This window comes from Mesocricetus auratus, unplaced genomic scaffold (genome assembly GCF_017639785.1).
Source record: "Mesocricetus auratus isolate SY011 unplaced genomic scaffold, BCM_Maur_2.0 Super-Scaffold_100014, whole genome shotgun sequence".
NCBI lineage: Eukaryota > Metazoa > Chordata > Mammalia > Rodentia > Cricetidae > Mesocricetus > Mesocricetus auratus.
Window position 1 is genome coordinate 66,716,670 of NW_024429197.1, and position 25,631 is coordinate 66,742,300.

General features: G+C 38.0%; 1 protein-coding gene across 1 annotated transcript in view; it reads left to right on the forward strand.

The window, feature by feature from the left end:
* Positions 1-25,631, forward strand: part of Megf9 (multiple EGF like domains 9) — a 107,148-nt gene that overhangs the window by 62,547 nt on the left and 18,970 nt on the right. The window contains exon 3 of the mRNA XM_005075103.4: positions 20,399-20,538. Coding sequence (XP_005075160.1) covers positions 20,399-20,538 — 140 coding nt within the window. The remainder of the gene's footprint in view (positions 1-20,398; positions 20,539-25,631) is intronic.

The following is a 25,631-nucleotide window of genomic DNA, read 5'->3' on the forward strand; positions in this document are numbered from 1 at the left end:
TCTATCGCCATGCACAAAACTTAAGTCCAAATGGATTAAAGACCTCAACATAAATCCAGTAACACTGAACCTCTTAGAAGAGAAATTGGGGGGCACCATTGAAGGAATCAGTACAGGAGACTGCTTCCTGAATGTAACACAAGTAGCACAGATACTGAGATCAATAATTAATAAATGGGACCTCCTGAAACTGAGAAGCTTCTGCAAGGCAAAGGACACAGTCAACAAGACAAAAAGGCAGCCCACAGAATGGGAAAAGATATTCACTAATCCCACATCTGACAGAGGGCTGATCTCCAAAATCTACAAAGAACTCAAGAAGCAAGTCTCCAAAACACCAAAGGATCCAATTAAAAAATGGGGTACAGATCTAAATAGAGAATTCTCAATAGAGGAGACTAAAATGGCTGAGAGACATTTAAGAAAGTGCTCAACATCCCTAGTTATCAGGGAAATGAAAATCAAAACAACTCTGAGATACCATCTCAGTCCTGTCAGAATGGCTACAATAAAAAACACCAATGACAGTTTATGCTGGAGAGGTTGTGGAAAAAGGGGAACACTCCTCCACTGCTGGTGGGAGTGCCAACTCATACAGCCACTTTGGAAATCAGTATGGAGATTCCTCAGGAAAATGGGAATCAGTCTACCACAAGATCCAGCAATTCCACCCTTAGGCATATACCCAAAGGATGCACATTCATACAACAAGGATGTCTGTTCTACTATGCTTATAGCAGCATTATTTGTAATAACCAGAACCTGGAAGCAACCTAGATGCCCCTCAACTGATAAGTGGATAGAGAAAATGTGATACTCTGTTTTTTGAAGTTGAGACTTTTTTTTAAACAGGGTTTCACTATGTAGCCCTAGCTGACTTGGAACTCTTAAATCAGCCTCTCCTCAACTTCATGGAGATATATCTGCCTCTTCTATCTCTGTTTCTGTCATTTTTTTCTCTGCCTTTCAAGTTATATTCAGAAACTCCTCACTTGTTTTATTGTGATATAGGTGACTGTACATGTTAGGCAGGCACTCTGCCACAAATGTAAATCTCAGCCCAATACACCTACCACCTTAAAAGACAGGATGCTGACAAGCTGATGATTTGCTCATTAGCTAATAACTTTATGAATCTCAATGTTTTAATTTATAAAATATGATCAATATGAGAATTGAATTTTTTGTGTGGTATGTATATATTTACATTGTGAGCAGTATATAGGTTCAGCTCAATAATTCCATAACTCTTATTTGTTTGTTTTGGTTTTATTTTAAAGTGATAAATAAGATTGCTTCCTCATAAAAGAGAAGGATTAAGTCAGCCAGGCTTGGATATGAGAAGAAAAATAGGAATTCTTCATTAGTAAGTTACAGGAGAAATTATTCATTATAAAAAAAATCTGCCTTTTTTTTCTATTGCCATATTCCCAGTATGACATCGAAAACTAGTATTCTATATTTTAGAAAATTATTTTCTAAAATTAATTTAATATATACTAAACAGTTACCTATTCATTAAATCTTCGTATCAAACATATGAAGTAGACACTAGCATTGCAATTCTTACTACATTGCAGCTTTGACTATTTTCCAGGGTAGTAATTAGTAAAATAGAGAGTTGTTGTAGAATACCTGCATTTTAGAGCCAGAGTACATACTCTTGTCTATTGTGATGATACTTCCTCTCTCAGAACCAAGAGAATGAGTACTGTATGTTTGAGCGCTGATGCTTAACTACTAATGCTCAGAGTACTTGAGTTGTTAAGGAATTTCTTCCAATTGTCTTCTGGTATTCAGATCGTGATCCTGGTGAGATAATTCATATTAAAACATAGCTAATCTCAGTGAGGGTTTAGTAGATTTAGGAGGCAAAAATCAGCCCTGTGGATAAGTTTTTTATGTGATGCTTATGTTGCTTTCTTATTGCATTAATACCTTGAAGTAAAAATATACTTTTGTTTTTATCAGGAAACATATAATCTGTGCAAAACTAAGGACATCTAAGGACATAGATTACTAAATACAAAGTAACAAAAAAGAATATCTGAATGCAAGCACAGTTTATAGCAGAGCATTTTAGCTACCAAAGGAACTGATTCTTTCGGGTTCTGATTTTGGGAAGTAGAGCGATAAGACCTTATTGTGGGGAGGTGACCCAAAATTCTAGAGAATTTCCTAAAATGATACAAGATGAGATATCTCATCCCTTAATTCCTATCAAAATCTTCTTTTGTCTTGACCTATCTGTTCTCATTAACAATGAATAAAAATGAATAGAAGTAGAGTTCCGACATGACTCTCTCAGAAATTGAAGGTCTATGGAACAATAACTGACTTTTAAAAAAATTATTTTCCCATTCTTCTGTCCATATGTTTCAGTGGGAGTTGTTCCAGTGAGGGTAGATTTTGGAGCCAGATGTGGGTTGAGCAATGTCTTTGTATGCAAACACAAAGTCCTCTATGTAGAAAAGGTCACTCTCTCATGTCAGCATTGGTTTTCTAGTCTGTTTAATGGGAAAAAGTTGGTCTGCAACATCTGAACTTTTTTATTTTTTATTTTGGATCACATTCCTAGTGTTTTCCTGATTCACATTCTGATCTTTGATAAAGAAGAGACAATATTTTATCCAAAAAGCTGTCTGCTAGTAATGTCCTGAATCTTTTCATATATACCTCTTAAGAAATTGTCAGATCTAAATAATTAAAAATATCTACCATTTTACAATATGCATAATAGATTAGGATACATTATTTGATATTTTAGATGATCTTAATAAGGTAAGTTCTATGATGATCTAATATTCTCCTTAAAAATCCATGTTTGCTGATATATAATGTATCTTGAAATACTTATTCCTTTTCCTATTCAATTATTGGAAGATGCTCCAGGTTATAAGACAAATTTTAATTATGTCATAAACAAAGACCAAAATTAGTTTCAAATAGAAAGATGCCAGAACACCTCCATGGCCTATGTTCCTGTAGATCACAGAAAATCATTGTTTATGTGTTGCATTTGGGAAAAAAATCACTGCTTTATTATGCATTTCTAGAAGATTTTACAAGCTGTTTGATCGCTAGAAACAACAATGTGGAAAGCTTTCTGATTTCATCCACTCATTGTTTCATGCAATATAGACATTGCATTTGCCAGCCGTGTCAAAAAATATTACCCCTGTTCTCAAGAAGCTCATGGGTTAGTTAGTAGAAGGGTAGCTATGAAAACCAAATGTTAGAGCTTGCAGAGTATGAAAAGAAAGGTTCACTATTTCCTGAAGGCAGAGATTGGTTGTAGTGGTAGGGCGAAGGGTTGAAAGAGAATAGGAAATAGGACTCTTGTCTGTTTTTATTTTCTGTTGTATCCCCAAAGCTTGGCTATAGCGGGCATCCAATAAACATTTGGTGAGTGAACAGAATAGATGAGTGAAGAATAAACAGACCCACACCGTGAAGGAGCCACTGTGTTATCACATGCAGTAAATATAGTTAAATAGCAGGTGATACGAAATTTGCTTTTTAGAAAATCATCTGCCAGCTGTCTGGTGAACAGAAAGAGTATGAAGGCAAGGAGATCAGTAAGCAAGCTATTTAACAATTTAAGGCCATATGTAAAGCACAAAGAAGGGAAGTAATTTAAGGGTTAAATGGCTGCTTTAAATGTATGAGGTGAATGGGAGATGATTCAGAAAGGAGTATTGGTACCTCTAGAGTTGAACTAACAAGTGGCTGTGAGCTGGGTAATGTGGGTGCTGAGAACTGAATTTAGGTTTGCAAATGCAGTATACACATAAGATACTATATTTTATGCTGTTTTGTAGAAAATAAAAACCATTTCATAACATTATTCTATATACCAATTATTATTCCTAAATGTCACCAACCTCCTCATTGTTCAACAACTCTGATGTCTGTCCTCCTAGAACATTAAGTACAAAGGTGATGATTCTGATCATGTTGTTTTCACTGATATGTGAATTACTGATGACAGCGTGGTCCCTGAACAACTGAATGCCTGATACATGCTCATTATTTTGAGGTACTTTACCAGTCTGGATCCTTACAGGTAGCAGTGATCTTTTTTTTTTTTTTTTTCTTTTTTTCTTTTTCGAGACAGGGTTTCTCTGTGGCTTTGGAGGCTGTCCTGGAACTCACTCTGAAGACCAGGCTGGTCTCAAACTCACAGAGATTTGCCTGCCTCTGCCTCCCGAGTGCTAGGATTAAAGGCCTGTGCCACCAATGCCCGGCTGATCTTTTCGTTTTTAAGGAGGATGAATTTAATCCCTCAATGCCAAGTTTTCTGAAGGATGCTCTAAACTTGGCTTCTTAAGATACAAATCTTAATAATTAGCTTCTTGATTTACACAGACTGCCGTATCTTCTTGTGTTCTTGCCTGGAGCAAGAACAGTTTTTTAGATGCTTCCCTAACAAATTTGAAATGCTCCTTCTTCCTTGAGAGAGGAGCCTTTCATAGACATTCAGAATGCAAAGAGTTTTGTTTACCTAGAAGACCTCTATTCCCCTTCCCAGGGAAATCCTCTTTGGGCCCTCTTTGTTGCCTAGCTGCTCTAGAGATGTGGATAGACTACACAGTTATCCTTTACAGCTAATGTCCACATATGAGTGAGTACATACCATGTTTGTCTTTCTGGTTCTGAGTTACCTCACTCTGGATGACTTTTTTTCTAGTTCCATTGATTTGTATGCAAATTTCATGATGTCATTGTTTTTGTACCTTAGTACTCCATTGTGTAAATGTACCACATTTTATTTATCCATTCTTTGATTGAGGAGCTTCTAAGTTGTTTCAAGGTTCTGGCTATTACAAATAATGGAGGACCATTTCTGGGTTAGGAAGAAACTTGGTGCCAGGGAAACTTCCAGGAATCTACACAGATGATCCCAGGAATAGTGAAGAGGGTGCCTTGAACTAGCCATCTTCTGTAATCATGTTGGTGACTACCTTAATTGTCATCAGAGAGCCTACATCCAGTAACTAATGGAGGCAAATGCAGAAATCCACAGCCAAGCTCTGGGCCAACCTCTGGGAATACTGTTGTAGTAACAAAGGATTGTCAAAGCCTGATGGGCCAAGGTCATTACAAGGGAACCCACTGAAACAACTAACCTGGTCTTATAAGAGCTCACAGACTCTGGACTTGCATGGGACCAACCTGTACTCTCTACATATGTGTGACAGTTGTGTACAATGCTCTATTTGTGGGACTCCTAGCAGCAATGGAATCAGGGTCTGTCCTAATGCTTGAGATGGCTTTTGGGAACCTATTCCTCATTCTTGGTTGCCTCGCCCGCCCAACCTTAAGTCCTACTTCAGCTTGATATGCCATGCTTTGTTGACACCCACGAGAGGTCAACCCCTTTCTGAATAGAAACAGAGGAGGGGTGAATGGGGGCAGGAAGGGGTAAGGCAGGACTGGGGGGAAGGGAGGAGAACAGGGAGGGGAAACTGCAGTCAGTGTAAAATAAATCAAAATTTTAACTGAGAAAAAAATTTTAAAGCTGTATAAATATATAGTGAGTTTTAGTCTATAGTCAGACTTCCTACTAAGATGAAAATAATATCCTAATACTGTATAACTGGATGTTGCTACATGCTATATAACCCATCTTTAAAAGTGTTTTACATTTTGAACATCTGTATAAACTTTATCATTTAAGCAGCCATAATCTAGAAATAAAGATATGGTACAGAATTTCTAGCCAAAGTTTTTCAAAAGCTTCAAGGTCATAATTGACCAGGAAGGACATTAAAGTTACAAAATTGGAGAGACTCCTTTGAGATGTGACTATTAATGCTAGATGATAGCCTGCGAACCTGCAACAGGAAAGTTTAGGAAAATCCAAGTAAGTCTGTAGTGATCAGCAGTTACATTTGGATTCTGTCGAGGAACAGAACTCATAGTGTGTGTGTGTGTATTAGATATTATATATCAAGATGTAATATGGGTATAATATTCTATATAGAGGATAGATAGATATACTATGAATATATCTATATCTAGAATATAGATATATTATGTACAAATTATAGTTACATATTTTGAACATATATATATACATATATGTATTTAAAGGGGATGGTTTACAGGCTATGGTGCAGCTAGTCGAACAATGGCTGCCTACTAACAGAAGGTCCAAAAATCCAGTCTACCCACACAATGACACACTTCCTTACCAAGATCATACTTACTCCAACCAAGCCACACCTTCTAATAGTATCTCATTCCCTATGAGTTTATGGGGGCCAATTACATTCAAACTACCATATTGGGTAAAAGCCACATGAGAACTCTGTACTTCAAAGACTCTTCTTTAAACCTCATATTTATGATTTAAAGTCAATAGAATCATTATTGGGAGCAGCCAAGAAAGGTAACATGGATAGCATTTTTGTCTTGCCATGAGAGCAAAGTTAATCCTAGTGATACTTCATAGGGTAAAGAAATACACTTGTTGCATGAGCATGTGCACATTTAGATATATGATGTTGTGATAATACAGTTAAACTCACAGCCCAATTTAATGTCCTTCTTAAGATTTTAAAAGAAGATTTTCAAGAACTATGCTAGTATGTGGTCGAGATTTCCAGAGATGTACAAGGATGACACCAACTGACAATCTAAGCAATAGTGGAGAGGCTACCTTAAATGCCCTTCCCCTATAATGAGATTGGTAACTACCTTATATGCCATCCTAGAGCCTTCATCCAGTGACTGATGAAAGCAGAGGCAGACACCCACAGCTAAACACTGAACTCCTGGAACCCAGTTGCGGAGAGGGAGGAGTGTTGGGCAAGGGGGTCAAGACCTCGCAGGTGAAGCACACAGAATAGCTGACCTGAACAAGGGGGAGCTCATGGAAGCCAGTCTGATGGCTGAGAGGGCAGCATGGGACTGAGCCAGACCCCCAGAATGTGGATGTCAGTGAGGAAGCCTCAGCAATCTGTGGGGCTTCTGTAAGTGGATCTGTATTTATCCCTGGCGTGCGAATAGACTTTGGGAACCCATTCCATGTAGAGGGATGTGCTCTCTGCCTGGACACATGGGGGAGGGCCTGGGCCATGCCCAGGATGATATGATAGACTTTGGGGATCCCCCATGGAGTGCCTCACCCTTCCTGGGGAGCAGAGGGAAGATGGAATGGCATGATGGGGGAGGCGGGGAAGAGGAGAGGGAGAGGGAGCTGGGATTGACATATGAAGCAGGCTTGTTTCTAATTTAAATTTTAAAAAGGACAATGCTAGTAGACTTAGTTTGAAATAGAAGGACTCTTGTTCCTACAGAGAAGGCTTTGTCTTCCCCTGTGTCTTAAATCAGCATGACTTTTTACATCTCTGATTTTTTTCCATCCCACATACAAAAAAAAAAATGTGTTCTAGCAGAAATAATGGGTTGTAGAGGTTTTTTTTCTCCTACCAGAATGTAATGACTAAATTTCCCAATCCAGGAGAAGAATTTGGATATGACATTTCTCCAGATTTCCTAAAAGAAAGGCTTAAGTCCATCAGCAATATTATTGTGGCCTTCAACATGGTTTAAAAATTATATTATTCATTAGTTCTCTGATATAATACAATGCACTTTGACAATTATTTACATAATTTCATTTTTACTCATATAGAAACAAAAGTTATAAAGTACATGTGTGTATTATTCTGTTCACATTCAACATGTATGTATCTCTTAAAACATTTATCTTTTTATGGTTAATTTTTTTGATCCATTTGTGACAGTAAAAAAAAACCCAAAAATCTTTCTTACGTCCTTTAGAAATGCACAGCACATACTTATTATCTGTAGTCATGTTAGAGTGCAGTGGCATACCAGAACTTCCTACTCTTAGTGCCCCCACCCATACATCTTTCATTCTCATCTCCTAGTCCTTCTACTCTTCAGCACTCTGGTAACTACCATTCTATTTTCAACTTCAGTGAGATCAACTTTCTATTCTACATATGAATGAGGTCATGTGGTATTATCTTTCTGTGCTTAGCTTATTTCATTTAATGTAATGATCTCCTATATTGCCACAAATGAAAGAGTTTCGTTATTCTCTATGTCTTAATGGGATTCTATTGTGCATACTTCTTTGTCCATTCTTCAGCTGATGAACAGTTCCAATAAACATTAGAGTACAGATTTCCCTTCAGTGTACTGATGAAATTTCCTTTGGTTATATACCCAGTAGTGGATTGCTGTGTCATATAGTTACTCTGTTTTAATTGTTTTAATAAACTTCTGTACTCTTTTTCCATAATAGCTGTATGAGGATACATTGCCACCAATGATACAGTGCTTCCCTTTTCCACTGAGTTTTTCAAGCTTCTACTTGTATTAGTAAATTCAGTATGTTTTGTGAGAATATTTACTTGATAATATCTGAAGAACAATTTACAATTCATAGTATTCTTCTAGTTTGATTCGCTTGAAGCTCTGAGAAATAAATAAGTATGATTATCTAGCAAATTACAGATAAGATATAATAATCAAAAGGTTATATAAGTCTGAGTTTTGGTGTCTATTAAATACAAGAATGAGAAGAGTCAATTTGATAACTTCTAACATTGCATATTCTTTTATTACTTTTAAACTCCCATGACCTTCTAGTTATGGTGGCATATAGAACACAAAGCAGGAAGAGGTCACAAGTAAGCCTCAGTCTCAAGGAACAACAACAAACAAATAACAAGAACAGGGTTAAATTTTGTTATAATTACTATACCAGAAGGGCATAAACGTAATTTCCATGTTGTCAAAAACTATAATGAAATGACAGCTTATAGTGTCAATGACAAACCTCTTCCTCTTCTGCATCTAATTTTCATACCATAACCATTTAATTAAATTTTTTTTGTTTGGGTTTTTTTTTGTTTTGTTTGTTTTAGTTTTTCGAGACAGGGTTTCTCTGTATTGTTTTGGAGCCTGTCCTGGAACTCGCTCTGTAGACAAGGCTGGTCTCAAACTCACAGAGATTCACCTGCCTCTGCCTCCCAAGTGCTGGGATTAAAGGTGTGCACCACCAACACCCTGCAATTTTTACTTTTTAAATCTTGAAACAATCTTTTAAGGAGTTCTGAAAATGAATAAGATGTACAACACAACCATGTTATAGAAAAAAATTAACAGAGAAATGTATTATTTTTCTTGACTGATCTATTTGTTCAAAGAAGCAGCATAATCCAGGAAAGGTATCAGCAGGAATAAGGAGATTAATGTTAATGAATATGGTTAGAATTCTGTGTTTGATGCTTTGCATGAATAGACTCCCCAACTTCTGACAACTCAGTCATCACTCTCTCAGAAGCTAAGTTACTTAGCTACATGAAATAATTAGTAAATAACACAGTTTCTATTTGAGCTGAGGGAAAATAAACCTAAGAACTTACACATGTTAGACAACTGCTTTTGAACTTTGTAAATGGAATCTTAGAGTTAAAAAAAATAGTTGAGCTCAGACCTATTTATCCCAAAGGCTCTTCCAAGTATGCATTGAAATAGAACAGGGCAAGATTATATATGGGAGTGTGTGTATCTCATGTAAGTGCTAGGTTGGGTATGTGTGAGCATGATTCATTGGTGTAGGGATTGGTCATTGAAGAGATAAATTTAGAAATCACTTTGGACCACAATAACAATAAGTATTTTGTAGAAGGAAGCATGAAGTAGTGAGAGTATATGTTGTGAATCATTTGAAAGGAAAAGACAAGAAGTAGGACATATCAAACTGATTTGAAGAGTCAGAACATGTCTTGGGGTTTTAATGACAGGCATTTTACTTTTGGAAATCTGAACACAAGTGTCATGGAGTGGGAAGAAAGTAGGCAGGGCAACTAGAACCAATAGACAAACATTGAGAAGCTAGGAACAGAAATTGTAATTCAATTATTGAGAATGCTGGAAAGTAAGGTAAGAGGGATTGGGACTTAATGACACACCCCTGCCATCATTTGCCTGAAGTATCTTCCTCTTAGATTGGGATTCCTATCAAGTTAATAGTGTAATACTAAACCTAGAGATGGAAAATTTACTAGAAAGGAGTAAGACTATAAACATTGTGAAAAATCTTATTACACAAGTTCTAATTGGTCTTATTAACAAAAAAACCTGGGTCAAATATTAGCATAGTCAGGGCTATCTTAGTCATCTAATGCTGTAAAAAGATACCTGGACAATAGCAACTCTTATAAAGGAAAGCATTTAATTGAGGCTTATTTACAGTTTATGAAGTTTAGTTCATTGTCATTATGGCTGGAAGTATGGGCATACACAGGCAGACATGGTAGCTGAGAGTTCTATATCAAGATCCCCAGGCAACAGGAAGAGAGAGAGCTGCTGGGCCTGGTTTGGACTTTTGAAAGCTCAGAACGCACCCTCCAGTGACACACTTGCTCCTCCTTTCAAATAGTGCTACTCCCTGGTGATCAAGTAGTCAAATCTGAGCCAATAGTGGTCATTCTCATTCAAACCACCACACTCTTCTTCAGAGTAAACTGCATTTAGGTCTCAATATCCATGATGCAGATACATGTAATCCCAGCTCAGGGGATCCTGCACCACCTCCGACCTCTTTGGGCACCCATGTACATGTGCATGTGTACACACAAATTAAGCATAAAATTCTTTAACAGTGTTTTAGGTTCATTTATTATGTATATGAATATTTTGCCAGCATATATGCATGTGCAATGCTTGTGTGCCTGGTATGCATGGAATTCAAAATAGGTATTAGATCTCTTGGAACTGAAGTTATGTTGTGAGCCACCATGCGGGTTCTGTGAATTGAACCCAGGTCCTCTGCAAAAGCACCAAGTATTCCTAACTGCTGAGCCATCTCTCCAGTTTCATAAAAAATCTTAAAAGTATGATTTACATAGAGTCATATGACTAGTGAGAGCATGAAGATTTGAATTCAGGCATTCTAATTCCAGAGTTTGTGTTTTTATGTTTATTTTTCACTGATACATAAAATATAAAAAGTTGCACTTCAGTGTCAGACATGCAGTACTTCACTGCTTGTACACTTTGCTTTTTGTTTAAGTTTGGTTAAATATGTTTGTTTCCTCAACTAATTTTCTGTGCCTTTATGATGAAAACTTTCAAAATTCTTTCAGTTCTTTAGTTAATTAATTTTTATTTGAATGTGTGTTTGCTTACAAGTGTATCTGAGCATCTCTTGCATGCAGTACTCTCAGAGGCCAGACATGGGGACAAAGGGTCCCCTGGGACTAGAGTTACGGTTGTAAGCCGCCATGTGGGTGCTGGAAATAGAATTTGGGTTCCTAGAAGATCAGACAGTGCTTGTAACTGCTGAGCCTCTCAGCAGCCCCTTTAGTTATCTTTTTAAATGTATGAAACATAATTATTTAGTGTGTATGGTCTTAATTTTGCTAAACTATTTTTCAAAATACAAAGAGGGATATTCTGATCAATATAACTGTAGTAAAAGTAGAGACTTCTGTTTATGAAAAGATAAAGAAGATAAAAAGACAAACCAGATACTGAAAAAGAACAATTACAGCACTTGAAAGTGACAGGACTGCTTTCCCAGAAACATTTCTAGAGTTTCTAGAAATACATTTGAAAAGTACTTGGGAGACCCTTCACAGAAGAGCAGACTCACATGACCTGCAATTATGAAGACACACCTCATCACTTCAGTCATCATAAGAATGCCAAGTGTGGTGAAGCACAGAGCGCTTTACTTCATTGCAAAACACGCACTGCCTGGGGAAATCGGTTGCCTAGTAATTAATTCCTTGGTACATTCCTTAGGGAAAATTGTACTCAGGAGCATAAGGGATATATATAAAGAGGTTCACAACAGTTAAAAACTTGAAAACAAATCAGGCATGGTGACACACACCTTTGATTCTGGCCCTTGACAGGTAGAGGCAGGGGGAAATCTATGAATTCAGGACCAACCTGGTGTGCATAGCAAGTTCAAAGTCAGCCAGGGATACAAAATGAGACCCTGTCTCAAATAAATGAAGGAGGGGGGGGGGAAGAGAAGGAGGGCGGGAGGAAGGAAGGAAGGAAGGAAGGAAGGAAGGAAGGAAGGAAGGAAGGAAGGAAGGAAGGAATGAAGGAAGGAAAAGTCACTGTCCAAGTAATGGAGGAATTGAATAGACTGAGGATTCTTAGAGCTCTATTTCTTCTGTTAAAAAAAGTAAAGGGGATGAGAAAAACTTTCCTATTTGAATTGAACCAAGATTCCGAGTTATGGCTCTGGGAATATTATATTTTTGATGTGTTTTGCCTCTGACTTTTCAAATAAGTTTTTAAACTTGATGATATTAAAATTAATTATCAGAAAATATTTTTGGCAATACACTTTAATTATTAGGAATTTCTGTCTGAATTTGACTTTTCTCTAACATATTGTGTACTGTTTGCCCTCAAAAAATACAAGGAATGTTTGGCATAATAGCCCAGTGTTTTCAGCAATAAAGCTATCATTCTTTTCCTCCAGAAAAGGAGCTTTGCTCATTGTATAATGATATTTTCCATGACTAGACAGATAGGGGAACAGACAGTTTTCAGCCAAAATGTCCAACTGTTGAGTATTTTTGCTAAGAAGGAAGGAAACTATTTTTTATCTCTTTTTACAAAACTATGGCTTAAAAATGAAATGAAAACTTGTCAGTAATTTTTCATTTATTTTCCTATGTAAAAACTTTTCTAGTAGCTAAATTTTCTTACTACCTCTCAAACTTTATTTTAATAGCTTGAGAGAAGTTATAATCAACAGGGTTGGGTTTTTTTACTCTGGTTTAATTATCAGTCTCAGTCTCTTGCCAAACTAAATTGCTTTTCTTCTTCAAAAAGGAAAGAAAGAAAAATTTGATAAGCTTAATTAATTTTTTCTGTTTCGTGTTCTCCCTTTCAGAGTACCATCATGTAAACTACCTCATGAAGAAAGAAATAAGAGTAAGGCTCTTTAGTGATCAGAAAAAGTATTTATTACTTTCAGTGTGTGTGTGTGTGCCCATGAAGACAAGAAGAATACATTGAATCCCCTCACTGAGAACATAAAGTGATGTTAATCACTGAACCATCCCTGCAGATCCTATTGATCATAAATACATCAATTAATATATTTTAGTTAAAGTTAATTACATTATATCTAAGTGCATAAGTTTTAAGAATCATATAGAGAGATATTTTAATACAAAAACATGCTAAGATATTTGATATTTAAAAAAAAAATAAATTAAATCATTAGCTTACTGATACAAATGGTCTACCTGACTTTGATTCTGCATAATATAGGACTCTCCAGAGTTTTCCCTTCACAACTGTAAAAGTTTCTCTCCAGAAAGTGTAGCATGTATCACAATATGCTCTTTCCCTAACTATTTGTTGCTACAAACTAGTGAAAAAATTGTTTTTTGGTTTTTTTTTTTTACTTTTTAAAGGGGGGAATTTAAAAGTAGATCTAAAAAGCAAATAACTTGGAGTCTTTCCTGTATTTAGATACAGTGAATTCCAACCTATTCTAATATGGCTTGAGGGAAAATATGATCTAGTAGGCATATTGTCACCATCTTTACATTTGCTTTCATGTTTGAGATGAAGTTTGTACTAACATCGGGTGTATGGTTTTTAATTCTCACAATAGTCCACCCCATAAAGGTTGTTGTGGTTATCCTCTCTTCACAAAGGAGCATAGCTAGGGTAAGGAAGAGTATGTACTTTATGCCAACTACTCACCAGGAAACCTGGATGAGAACCAAACTCTATCTCGTTAGACTGTTTTTCCATAAACTCTGATACCTTCTTTCCTGCCTTCCACTCCTCCCACTTAATGAATATAACTATAAAATAATGGAAATTCTGAATAGTCTCTATCCACACATCTTAAGCAAAACAGAACCTTTTTAAAAGCTGATTTAATGTCCCGACCCGCAGGATACTCATCGTGTGTGGGGACACCAGACCTTGAGCAGAAACCCACTTCTCCCCTTCGGCCTGGGAGCAGGCAGCTGTGTAATGTTTACTGTAAACAATTCAGTGCTATAAAGCTCTTGATAGGGCTCAGATAAGGGCTTGCTCACTGAAACACCGTGACTTTCACACCCCCTACGGCTAGATGTCTCTTCCTGTTTCCCTGCGCTGTCTCCCCGATTCTGGGGCCGGAGATTAAACCACCAGCCAGGAGGGTGAGAAGTCTGGAAAGAATTGTATGTAGATGGATGGCAGAAGTCCTTAAAAAGGGAAGCATTTTTTTCTTGGAGGGACTTCTCCTGAGAGCTTCCTTCTCCTAAGCGGACTTGGGGTCTCCTCCTAAGCTGACTTGGGAAGCATAAAGTTTTCTTAAAGCAACCGACCGGTCTCTGTGTCATCTATCCCGACCACCTCGCTACATTCTTGGATGCAGGCCACACAGCAGGTGCAACAATCGTGGGTCTGGTGGACACCTAGGAAAAAGATGGAGGACAGGGGATACAAGAATGGACGCCAAGACAAGAGTCTGATCAAGGCGACAACTTTATTCATCCCAAAGGGATTTATATAGGGAAAGGGAGGAGGGGAAGGAATGGGGGGTGTGCTGTAGCTGCGATGAACCTGGTGGAGAGAAGGTCAGTGGGATGGGTAGGTCATCCTGTGTCCTCTGGTAACCTAATTGCAGACTCTAACTTTATCTTTCACATTCCACCTTCTATTAAGCCTATGTCCTAGATAAGCCGCAGGTCTGTTTCTGGAATTTGGCAGGTAACAGGGTGGTCCCGAGTCACATACTTTCTATGAGGATCTTTTCTTATGAGTATGTGAGGCAGCCGTACCTGGTTGATGGCCGGAGGTCCCTGACACTGATTAGTAAGTACTTTTTTGCAAAGATGTGTGTCATCTTGAGATGACAGACTTTTTTATTTCTTTTTGCAAAATAAGTAACTATTCATGTTGGAAGACAACCAATTTGTTTATATACTTTTTAAAAAATACACATTTTGGGGTAAAGATTAAACAGACAGCCTTATACATGTTTGTGTGCTCTCCAAATTGAGCTATTCCACCAGCCCTATGAAATAACTTTCTAAAACTTTTACTGAGTTTTTGGCACTAAACCTTCCTGAAGAAATATATTTTTAAGTATTAAAGCCTTACAATATTTATTTATACCAATGATTGTACAAATTCTATAACTAAACATTGACACCACAATAAAATCTAAAATCCTATTTGGATAGTTAAAGATATGTGGAGTATATTTTCAGTTTCCCTATGTAGAGTAAGCTTATTCTCTGTACATTGTTCACAGTTTGCTAGAAATTCAAGTCCCTAGGAAATAACACAAGAGGAACAAATTCTACCTTAAATGTCTTGTTAGCATATCTTATAGTAAGGTTTCTGATTTCTGTTCAAAATGGAGTAATGTGCCCTTCCTGTATCTAGAGAGATGAAGCTGTTAGTCTTCAATTCTCTCATTTCTTTCTATGGATAGAACAACCAGTCTTTTTACAGCTCCTCCCCTGCATTTATATCATTGACCTTTGCTTCAGAAAGCATTCAGCAGTCTGTAACAGGGAGCCCATGAAAGGGGGGTGATGTGTGGCTCTATTCTGTAAAAGAAGTCACACAGACAAAGCTTTATGTTAGTTGAGTGGTTGAATTCATATACATTCCAAAACTGGCTGTGAGCTATGAGTAACATGATAGAAAGGCACTTATAGTGCAGATCTCACAAGCACACTTCCCTCTTGAGTCCCTTGTTTTTTGTTGTTTTTTTTTAAGTGAAAAGAAAGCACCTCCTTTCCTGTTATTTTTTTTAAAAATCTACCCAGGAAAAGTGAGGTGTGATATATAGATTCAATCAGTGGCCTCATCAGGATTCCTGGAGTTAACTCTGGTTGGTTTTAAAATAAGTAACTAACGGGTAAATTCTCCAGGCAGAAAGATTCCAGCTGACATTGGTGTTTGGAGTGCCCAGAACAGAATTTTAATGGGAAAACACCTTAAAGACCATTGGTCCTCAACCTTCCTAATGCTGCAGCTCTATAGTAATACAGTTCCTCATGTGGTAACCCCCAAACATAAAATTATTTCATTGTAACATCATAACTGTAATTTTGCTACTGTTATGAATCATAATGTGAATATCTGATACACAGGATATCTGATATGTGACCCCAAAAGGGGTCATGACCGACAAGTTGAGAATTGCTGTTAAAGAGGCAGCAACAACTCGGGAAACATGGCTATATCATAGCTATGGGATGTTTATGATTCATTGTGTCATGGTTGATCCTCAGAAGTAACTCCTGATCCATTTATATACTAAGCAATGTCTTAGAGGAATGAAGAGCAAACCTGTTTCATAAATACTTCAGAATGCTTGAAACTTGGCTAATAAAATGCAGTTAGCCATCTTTAGTACAAGGGATATTTCTTTGTTGTTTCATCACATATAGAAGTGCTTAAGTGATCACTTCTTGCTGAATCACAAGATCTTCCTGTTTCAAGTGTGATGAATGCATATTTTCTTTGCAAGACAATTTAGTAGCTTTGGGGTATCTTTGAGTAAGACTAGATATGTATTGGGGGCATCTTTTATGTTTTTCAAAGTTACTTAAGAGGTGTGTTTAGTAAATATCTATTGGATTTTATAAAAGTGCAGTGCTCACCATCTATATGGATAATAAAAAGGTTAAAACTGTCATCTAACTTGAATATCTAAATATTTGCTGTTGTATTCTCTGCGAACCTTGGGTATTACCAACCTACCACAGGTTTTCAAACAGGAGATTGTTCATCTTCTATTGGGAAACATTTGACTTTTACTATAGTAAGGAAGATATAATATTTACTCTATACTAGATAGACAAGAATCACTGGTCAGAACTGTAGAGGCAGTGAGCTATGATGCATCTGATCCACAGAATGATAGTGACCAATTAACCCAACTCACTGTAAACAATAACTCTGCCTTGTCAATAGCAAATTAAAGATTATGACTTCCACCTGGAATAGTTAGTTACCTGGAGAATGAGGAAAGTATTTATTAACATAGGTCTTTGACACAGAGGCTCATTGGTTTTATAGTATTATTGTTGTTGTTGTTGTTATATTATTCCTGCTTTTAGAATGCCTCCATTTTAGTTTTTTTCTGTAAAATCACATATTTGCTAGGAAATTGTATGTCTGAATATACTAGGTAGCTTTAAATAGAAATGCAGTTCAATACATGATTTTTTAAGATACAATATTTGAGAGGTGGTAAGTATGTAATATTAACACAAGACTGACCTTTCTTTTCTAGATTAGATTTATTTGAGTAAAACCATACTAACTTTTGTTTTGTACTTTACTACTCCTTTTTTGTCAATTCTTCAGATAACCATGACAAGCAGAAGAGAAAAGCTGTCTTAGATACTCTTCCTGTTGTTGTGATAAAATGCTCAGGCAAAAGCAACTTCTGGCAGAAAGGACTTATTTCAGCCCTCAGCTCCAGGCTGCAGTCCATAATGGTGGGAAAGTTCTGATACCCAAAGCTTATGGCTGCTGGTCATATTGCATCTGCAGTCAGGAAGCAGAGGATGCTGAATGCTCCTACTTAGCAACCTTTCTCATTTTTCTGCATGTCAGAACCCAATCCACTTTGAGGATGGGTCTTCCCACCTCCGATAACATAGTGGAGATAATCCCTCATAGGTGTGCCTCAAGTCTTGCCTTCTAGATGATCCCGGAGCCTCTGAAGTTGGCAATCAATGCTAACCAAAGAAACAAAGTTCAACTCTGTTTAAAATATTTTCTTAGGGGTAGAAGGTAAAACTTCCTGGTTGGACTAGGGGCATAGGAAACTGAGAAGCATATCTTAAATAAATAAATAAATAAATCCTGTAGATTTGTAAACTACAAGTAGAGTATCCATGGTTAAAAGTTATATTGCTTCTGCAAAATTCAGTCCAGAGTCCTAATAATCTTCAAATGTAGAACTTCTATTTTTATTGCAGTGGATAGGTAGCAGGGAATTGCATTAGCTGACATGCATTAAGAGCTGTGTAAGTATTAATAGTTTTAGCTTGACCTGCTGAACTGAACCAACAGCTCCTTAGGGAATCACTATTAACAGCTAAATCTCTAAAAAAAAATTAGTTTTAAATGTAGCTTCCAGTTAAACTGTCTCCTATCCAGTGTGACTGCTGCCAAGATCTGCTCAGACAAAGTCTAAATTTTTGAGATCTAGAATGAACATATAAAGAAAGACATTTTCCTCCAAGTGTAGTGATGCACACTTGTAGTCACAGCATTCAGAAGGCTGAAAAAAAGTTAGAGGGCAGCCTGGACTGGATGACCTACTGAATGCCTGTCTTCAAATAAAACAAGACAATCAAAGAAAACTAGTATCCCTGTTGAATGTTGGGGTATTTCAATCTGGTTAGCCAATGATTTACCAGACTCTGTTGGATTCACACTACAATTGAAGAAAAGATGGGGCAAAGAGAAAATACTTTAACTTTTCTCCCAAGAACCCTGGTAATTAGTGTTTTTAATTTTTTCCTCTTCCCAGTGCCTAATTCCAATTTTTAATCTGTATATTTATTGAGCATTCATCAAGTATTTATTGAACATATACAACAAACCAGGAATTTGGTGTTTTTACATTTCTGAGATTACCAAGTTGGTTACATATGTAATCCTTGAATTGAAACACACACTTATCATGATGTACATTAAAATAGTCTGTTACAGAGCACTGTCCCTGTAATTGTGATAAGTCTTGATGAAAGTTTTCTCTAGTTGGTCCACAGAGATCTTGTGGTTCTCCATATTTACATTTTGATCCCAAGTGTAATTTGTTCTATATTCTTTCAACATACTAAGCTTTTTTCTCATTAGATTATAAAATTCCTAAAACAGAGGCTGCTCCTCCTGTGTATGGTGGGAGGCTGGTTTATGTGGATCACAGCAATGAATGTCCCTAGCTTCTGTTTTGATTCATTCAACAGAAGCCCCTGATTTGAAAAAAATAATAATCTGTGTGTGATAGCATATGCCTTTAATCTCAGTACTTAGGAGGTAGAAGTAGGAGGATCTCTGTGACCAGCCTGGTATATATAGTGAGTTCCAGGATATGCAGGACTACACGGAGAGTCCCTGTCTCAAAAAAATTAAAAATGTAAAAGTTTTATGTTTTATTGATTGGGAAGAACTGTTATTATTCTTATAATGGTCATCTAAGAAAAGAAAAGAAATAGAAATTGTGGTCTACTAAGTAAACATTTTAAGTCCTTTCTATTTACTTTGAGGGGTTGGTTGATTAGCCTAGAATTTTTATGGGATTTAATGCAGAAGCTGGAGATATGGCTTTGGGATTAAGAGTACTTGCTGCTCTTACAGAGGTCTAGAGTTCAGTTTCTATTACCTATGTCATGACAATAACCTGTAACTGAGCTCCAGGATATCCAGTGTCTTCTGGCTTCTATGGGTACCCACAAACATGTACATATACATATGCCCAGACACACAAACATATAAGTAAAAATAAAAATCTTAACAATTAGTATAAAATGCAGCAGGCATCCCCCATTCCAGTTATAATTACTTAATTGTGAACTCCATCTTACCAGAACTATGATTTAAATATATTGTAGATTTGGAATAGAGAATTATATAAAGTTACTAGTCTAGAAATGAGTGTGAACTAGTTCATTTGTCAACATCTGTTTTGTTTGTTTTTGGTAGTTGTTGCTGTAGCTGTTTTTTGAGAAAGGGTTTCTCTTTGTTACAGCCCTGACTGTCCTGGAACTAGCTTTGTAAACCAGACTGTTCAGAGATCCTCCTGCCTCAGCCTCACAAGTACTGTGAAAAAAAAGGCATGAGCTGATTTATCAAGCTCTTAACCTTCACATTTATGAGCCAGAAGCCAGGTAGACTGACGTATTTTCTCCAAATTGGAACAGATGCATGTAGAGCAGTGGGATAATATTGAAATGACTTACAGCCATGGTACGATAAGCCCCAGTGCTCATTAAAGAAAGGTTTTACACTGGGAACTCCCTATCTCCATGGGTCCTTTGCCGTGTGCTTTAAAGTATCCAAGCATAAAGGATGGAACTGCCATGAAGTGTTATTTTCACTTCTATTAGCTGAATTATATCCATGAAGTTATCCAGTTTTGGAGACTGAGGCAAGTGGATTATGACTTCAGGCAAACCTGAGCTACATAGTGAAGTCCAGCCCAGACTGGGCTACAAAGTGAGACCAGGTTCCAGGAAACAAAACTAATCAAACACAAGCCATCAAAAACATTTTATGCCTCTGGAAAGTAGAATCTAGTAGAAACTCTTGGCTTTGTTGGGATGATTTTTGGAGCATTTGACAATACAGTTTTGAAAATCGCTTAAGTTTTGTCCATTTTACTGTATTTTATTTGCAGTTCTGGGAAGTGCCAGTGCAGAGTGGGGGTCACTGGCTCCATGTGTGACCGCTGCCAAGACGGATATTATGGCTTTAACAATACAGGCTGCTTGCCCTGCCAGTGCAACGATCGGGCTAACAGTTGTGATGCTCTCACAGGTATGTAGTTTCCTTAGTATGAAATTACTTATTCCTCCAATCTTGAAGTCTTTACATATTGATCCTTTTCAAATTGTTTATAAGTCCTTGTTCTTTTCAGTAGATATAATAAGGCATACTTTTATAACCACTTGATATTTTATGAATTTCAAAAAGTATGTTGATTGAAGAGCTATAGAAGTATGGAGAACAACACAAAATGAAGTGAAGACTGGGAAAAATGTGTCAGAATCCCTCCAACTGAACCATGCTCACTTGAGAAATCCTGTGTGAAAGAACTGAGGCTCTAGGAGACCTGAGGAAGAGTCAGGTGGATCCAGGATTTCAGAGTGCAATTTACTGAGGTCTTATTTACACAACTGTTGTCTAGGATGGTAGCAAGATTAACCCATCCTCACAATGTGGATCAGCAAGTTGTGAATTATGTGCTGTTAAGGACAAAGGTGACTTTCATTAAACCTGGAATGTAGGTAGTTTATCTCAAGCTAGTATCAAAGATGCCAAGCACATTCCTGATGATATCAGACAGGTCTAGTATTAAAGTTCCATTTACTGTACCACTCTATTTTTTTAATCTGCAGTGTGTAAGAAAACTATATAAGAAAAGGGCACAGAGTTACTTAGGCATAGTCATGAAAGTTATGGCTCATGATATCTACAATTAAGTCAGACTGTATCTGTACACCACATGCTTTCTTTCTAAGGGAGATTTGCCAGTTCTGAGCACAGGCTAGGGAGTAAGGGTTGGCTCAAGGTAAGGATTTGTACTTGAAGAAGAGCTTTTGACAGCCATTTGGAGCCTGCAGGCTAGTTGGAAACTAGAGGAGCCCTAAAAACAAGACCAGTTTTCCCAAAGCTGACTGTAAAGGAAATGGACAGCCAGGCCAGAAGTTTTTTATGCTGAAGAAACAAAATTCTTTTAGAGAGAAGAGGACTTGTTAAAACATACAGCCAACATTTTTAAAAATCCATTGTCAAACTCTAATGATGCATGGAATGAATCTGAATGTTTGAAGCCCCAGTGGCCAGTGCTGAATCTCTCAAGTCTTTCAGAGGTGAGGAGACAAAGATCTGCTAGATCCTTTTTTATTATTATTTAAATTAGAAACAAGGTTGCTTCATAAGTCGATCCCAGCTCCCTCTCCCTACCCTCCTCCTACTTCCCCCCACTAACCCTGCCAGCTCCCCTCCCAATCCCCACTCCATTCCCCAGGGAGGGTGAGGCCCTCCATGGGGGATATCCAGAGTCTGTCATTTCATTCAGGGCAGGGCCTAGGCCCTCCTCCATGTGCCCAGACTGAGAGAGCATCCCTCATTGTGGGATGGGCACCCAAAGTCCATTTTTATGCCAGGGATAAAGACCACATAAATTGCCAGACCTCCTCACTGACACCCACATTCAGGGGCTCTGGATCAGTCCCATGCTGGCCTCTCAGCCATCAGTCTGGGGTCCAAGAGCTCCCCCTTGTTCAGGTCAGGTGTTTCTGTAGGTTTCATCAGCCAGTCTTGACCCCTTTGCTCATTACTCCTCCCTCTCTGTCACTGGGTTCCAGGAGTTCAGTTCAGTGTTTAGCTGTGGGTGTCTGCCTCTGCTTCCATCAGTCATTGGTTGAAGGTTCTAGGATGGCATATAAGGAAGTAGTTGAACTTATTATCAGGGAGGGGCATTTAAGGTAGTCTCTGCACTATTGCTTAGTTTGCCAGTTGATGTCATCCTTGCAGAATTCAGGAAATCTCACTAGTGCCAGATCTCTCCTCAAACCTATAATGACTCTATAATACCCTCTATTATGGTATCTCTCACCCTGTTCTCCTCTATTCTTCCCCCAACTCAACCTTCCTACTCCCCCATGTCCTCCTCTCCCCTCCTCTTCTCCCCCTCTCTTTTTCCCAGTTCCTTTTCCCCTCCTCCCATGCTCCTAATCTAATCAGTAGATCTTGCCTCATTCCCCTTCTCTGGGGTACCATGCATATCTGTCTTAGGGTCCTACCTCTTTCCCAGACTCTCTGGCAGTGGAATTGTATGCCGACACTCCCCTGATCCATGTCTAAAATCATATATGAATGAGTACATGCCATGTTTCTCTTTTTGTGACTGGGTTATCTCACGCAGGATGGTTTTTTCTAGTGTCATCCATTTGCCTGCAAATTTCAAGATTCCATTGTTTTTTTCTGCTGAGTAGTACTCCATTGTGTAAATGTACCACATTTTCTCTATCCACTCTTCAGTTGAGGGGCATCTAGGTTGCTTCCAAGTTCTGGCTATTACAAATAATGCTGTTATGAACATAGTGAAACAGACGTCCTTGTTGTATGAATGTGATTTGCCAGATTCTTAATCCAAAAGGTGGTGCAAGGAAATAGTGAAAACCTAGAGGTGAGCTGGCAGATATGAAACCTGCAGTCTGTGTGCAGCTCACTCCCACGCCTGACTGAATTGAGACCATCACTTTCTCTTATTCGCCTAATACAGGAAAAGAAGACCCTCTTTGATTCTTTTATATATCAGGTGTGACATACAGTAAATAACAGAGAATACAAACATGGTGAGATTTGACAAGTAATAAAACTATAAGCAATGGAGTCAGCACTATGGGTAATACTGTTGCTAATGTTAACTTTGAAACTTTAAAATAACTAAAATTGGTATAGTAAGGAATTAGAGAGAAAAATCAGACAAAATGGGTAAAAAGAGACAAAATTTTACTAGAAAATAGCACTGCACTATACTCACTCGCGAGCACACAGGGTGGGGCGAAGATCATGAGGACTAGGGTGATAGCTCAGTTAGTAATTATGCAAGTATAAGGACCTGAGTTCTAACCTCAGCACCTATGCAAAAATGTTGTGCATGGTTTTATGTGTGCGGGTGCTTTGTCTGCATGTATGTCTGTACACCACATGTGTGCAGTGCCTATGGAGGTCAGAAGAGGGCATCTGACCCCCTGTAACAGGAGTCGTACACAGTTGTGAACCATTGCCATGTGGGTACTCAGAATTGAATGTGGGTCCTCTGAACCATCCATCTCTCCAGCCCCAGTGCCATGAATTTGTAATCCCAGTGCCAGGGAAAGAGACACGAGAGTTCCCGGGACTTGCTGGCCATTCAGTCTACTGTAATTGGTGAGCTCCAGGCCACGGAGAGACTCTCATCTCAAAGGAAGTGGACAGCAATTCTGAGGGTGACACTTGAGATTGTCTTCTGGCATACACTGTGCACACATACAAGTGTACTTGCATGCAAATGAACCTGCTCACACATACACATGCACTAAAAAGAAGCCATCTAAAACTGCAAATTAATGATGATTTAAGTTAGGAAATTATGGCATAAGCTTAAGAGCAGGCTTTACCCATTGGTTAGCATTTCCTGATGCTCCTCAGGAAATGTAACATCCTCTGCTACACACTATCTCATGCACATGCAGTTTTTCAGAGTGTTGTCACAATTGATGTTTACATGTTTACTTTCATGTGCTTACTCAGTACATGGTACGTTCTGTCAGGGCAGGAACAGCGTCAGCCCCATGCCCATGTTTACAGTGTCTAGCACAGGTATCGGCACATGCTGAGCACTCACTGAATCTTTGTTGGATAAATGAACAGACTAGGAGAAAACATGAAAAAGAAGAGTGAGGCTCAACATTAGGTAACAATGCCTCATTGTGCTGAATCATTAGTTCCTGGGTCCTTTACAGTACCAGAAAGCAATGTACACGATTCTTTTTCTTTCTAACAGTGAGGCGGCTCCCACACTGACCTGAGATAAAGTAAAATAAATTCTTTGAATGATTCTGGTTTACAAAAGAAACAAATGGTTTACCATATGAAAAATAAAATAAGGTAGAATCCATTGCAAAGGAGTGAGCACCTGACTTAGAGCAGCCATCTACTTTAGTCACAAATGCGTTTTCAACAGTGCTGTGACATGGCTGCCCTCTGGTGGCCACATTGTATGTTTGCACAGTTGTTCTTCCCACTAGTTTTGGAATCTCTGTTTTACATTGATTTAGGTTTTCAAAGTTCTTGTTTTTGCAGAAGAATATTTTGGTGAAAATATCACCTGGAAATTTTTGACAATAGGTGTAAAAAGTGTCTTGAAAATATTTGACCCAGAAATTCTATTTTCAGGAGCCTTCTGAGAAAATAATTCTAAATTAATAAAAAAGTTTTTTGTTAAAAAAGAAAATGCTCATCAGACTGGTAGTTATGATAATAAAAAGCCTGCTACTTGGATAATATATGATTAGGAACCTAGAAAATCAGAACCACCTAGTAAATTATTGTAAAACTGAATACAATTGTATATCTGCAGTGCCTTGATCATAATAAACAGCCAAGAATTAGCACCTATTAGAATGCTTTCATTGCGGCGCTTTTTTTTTTTGTTTTGTTTTGATTTTCGAGGCAGGGTTTCTCTGTATTGTTTGGAGCTTGTCCTAGAACTCGCTCGGGAGACCAGGCTGGTCTCAAACTCACAGAGATCCTCCTGCCTCTGCCTCCCGAGTGCTGGGATTAAAGGCATGCGCCACCAACACCCGGCTTCATTGCAGCGCTTTTATGAATGACAAATAACTACATGACAATGTGAATAATCTGCCTGTAAAATGACAAGTACCATGTAATTAGACTGCTTCGATGACAAAGCCCAAGTCTCTAGAAATGAGGGGCACTTTTCTTCTTCTTTCACTTGTTTCCAGATTTTTGTTATTTAGTACATTTTCCTTAAATGAAAACATAAGAGAGTCAATTGTTTTTTAACTGCAAACTTTTCCTTCAGATGGTAGACTTACTTTTAAGAACTCAAGGCCCTTTTTTTTCTTGGTAGTGTCCTGCGCAAGAGAGACTGCAGCAGCCTGACTCACTGCCCCCTTGACTGCTCAGGAGCTAGCTGCTTTGCTTCAGGATACCACATTCTCCTGGCTTTCTTCCTGTGCGGCTACTTTTCCTTCTCCGTCAGCTGTGCTCCATCTCCCTTAATGAGTTCTATACTAGTGCCTTGGAGCTTGGAGCTTATCACATTTGTCCTCTGCACGTGTACCTTCCCTCTGAGTGATCTCACCCAGATTTACCTTACATGCAATCAATGTATG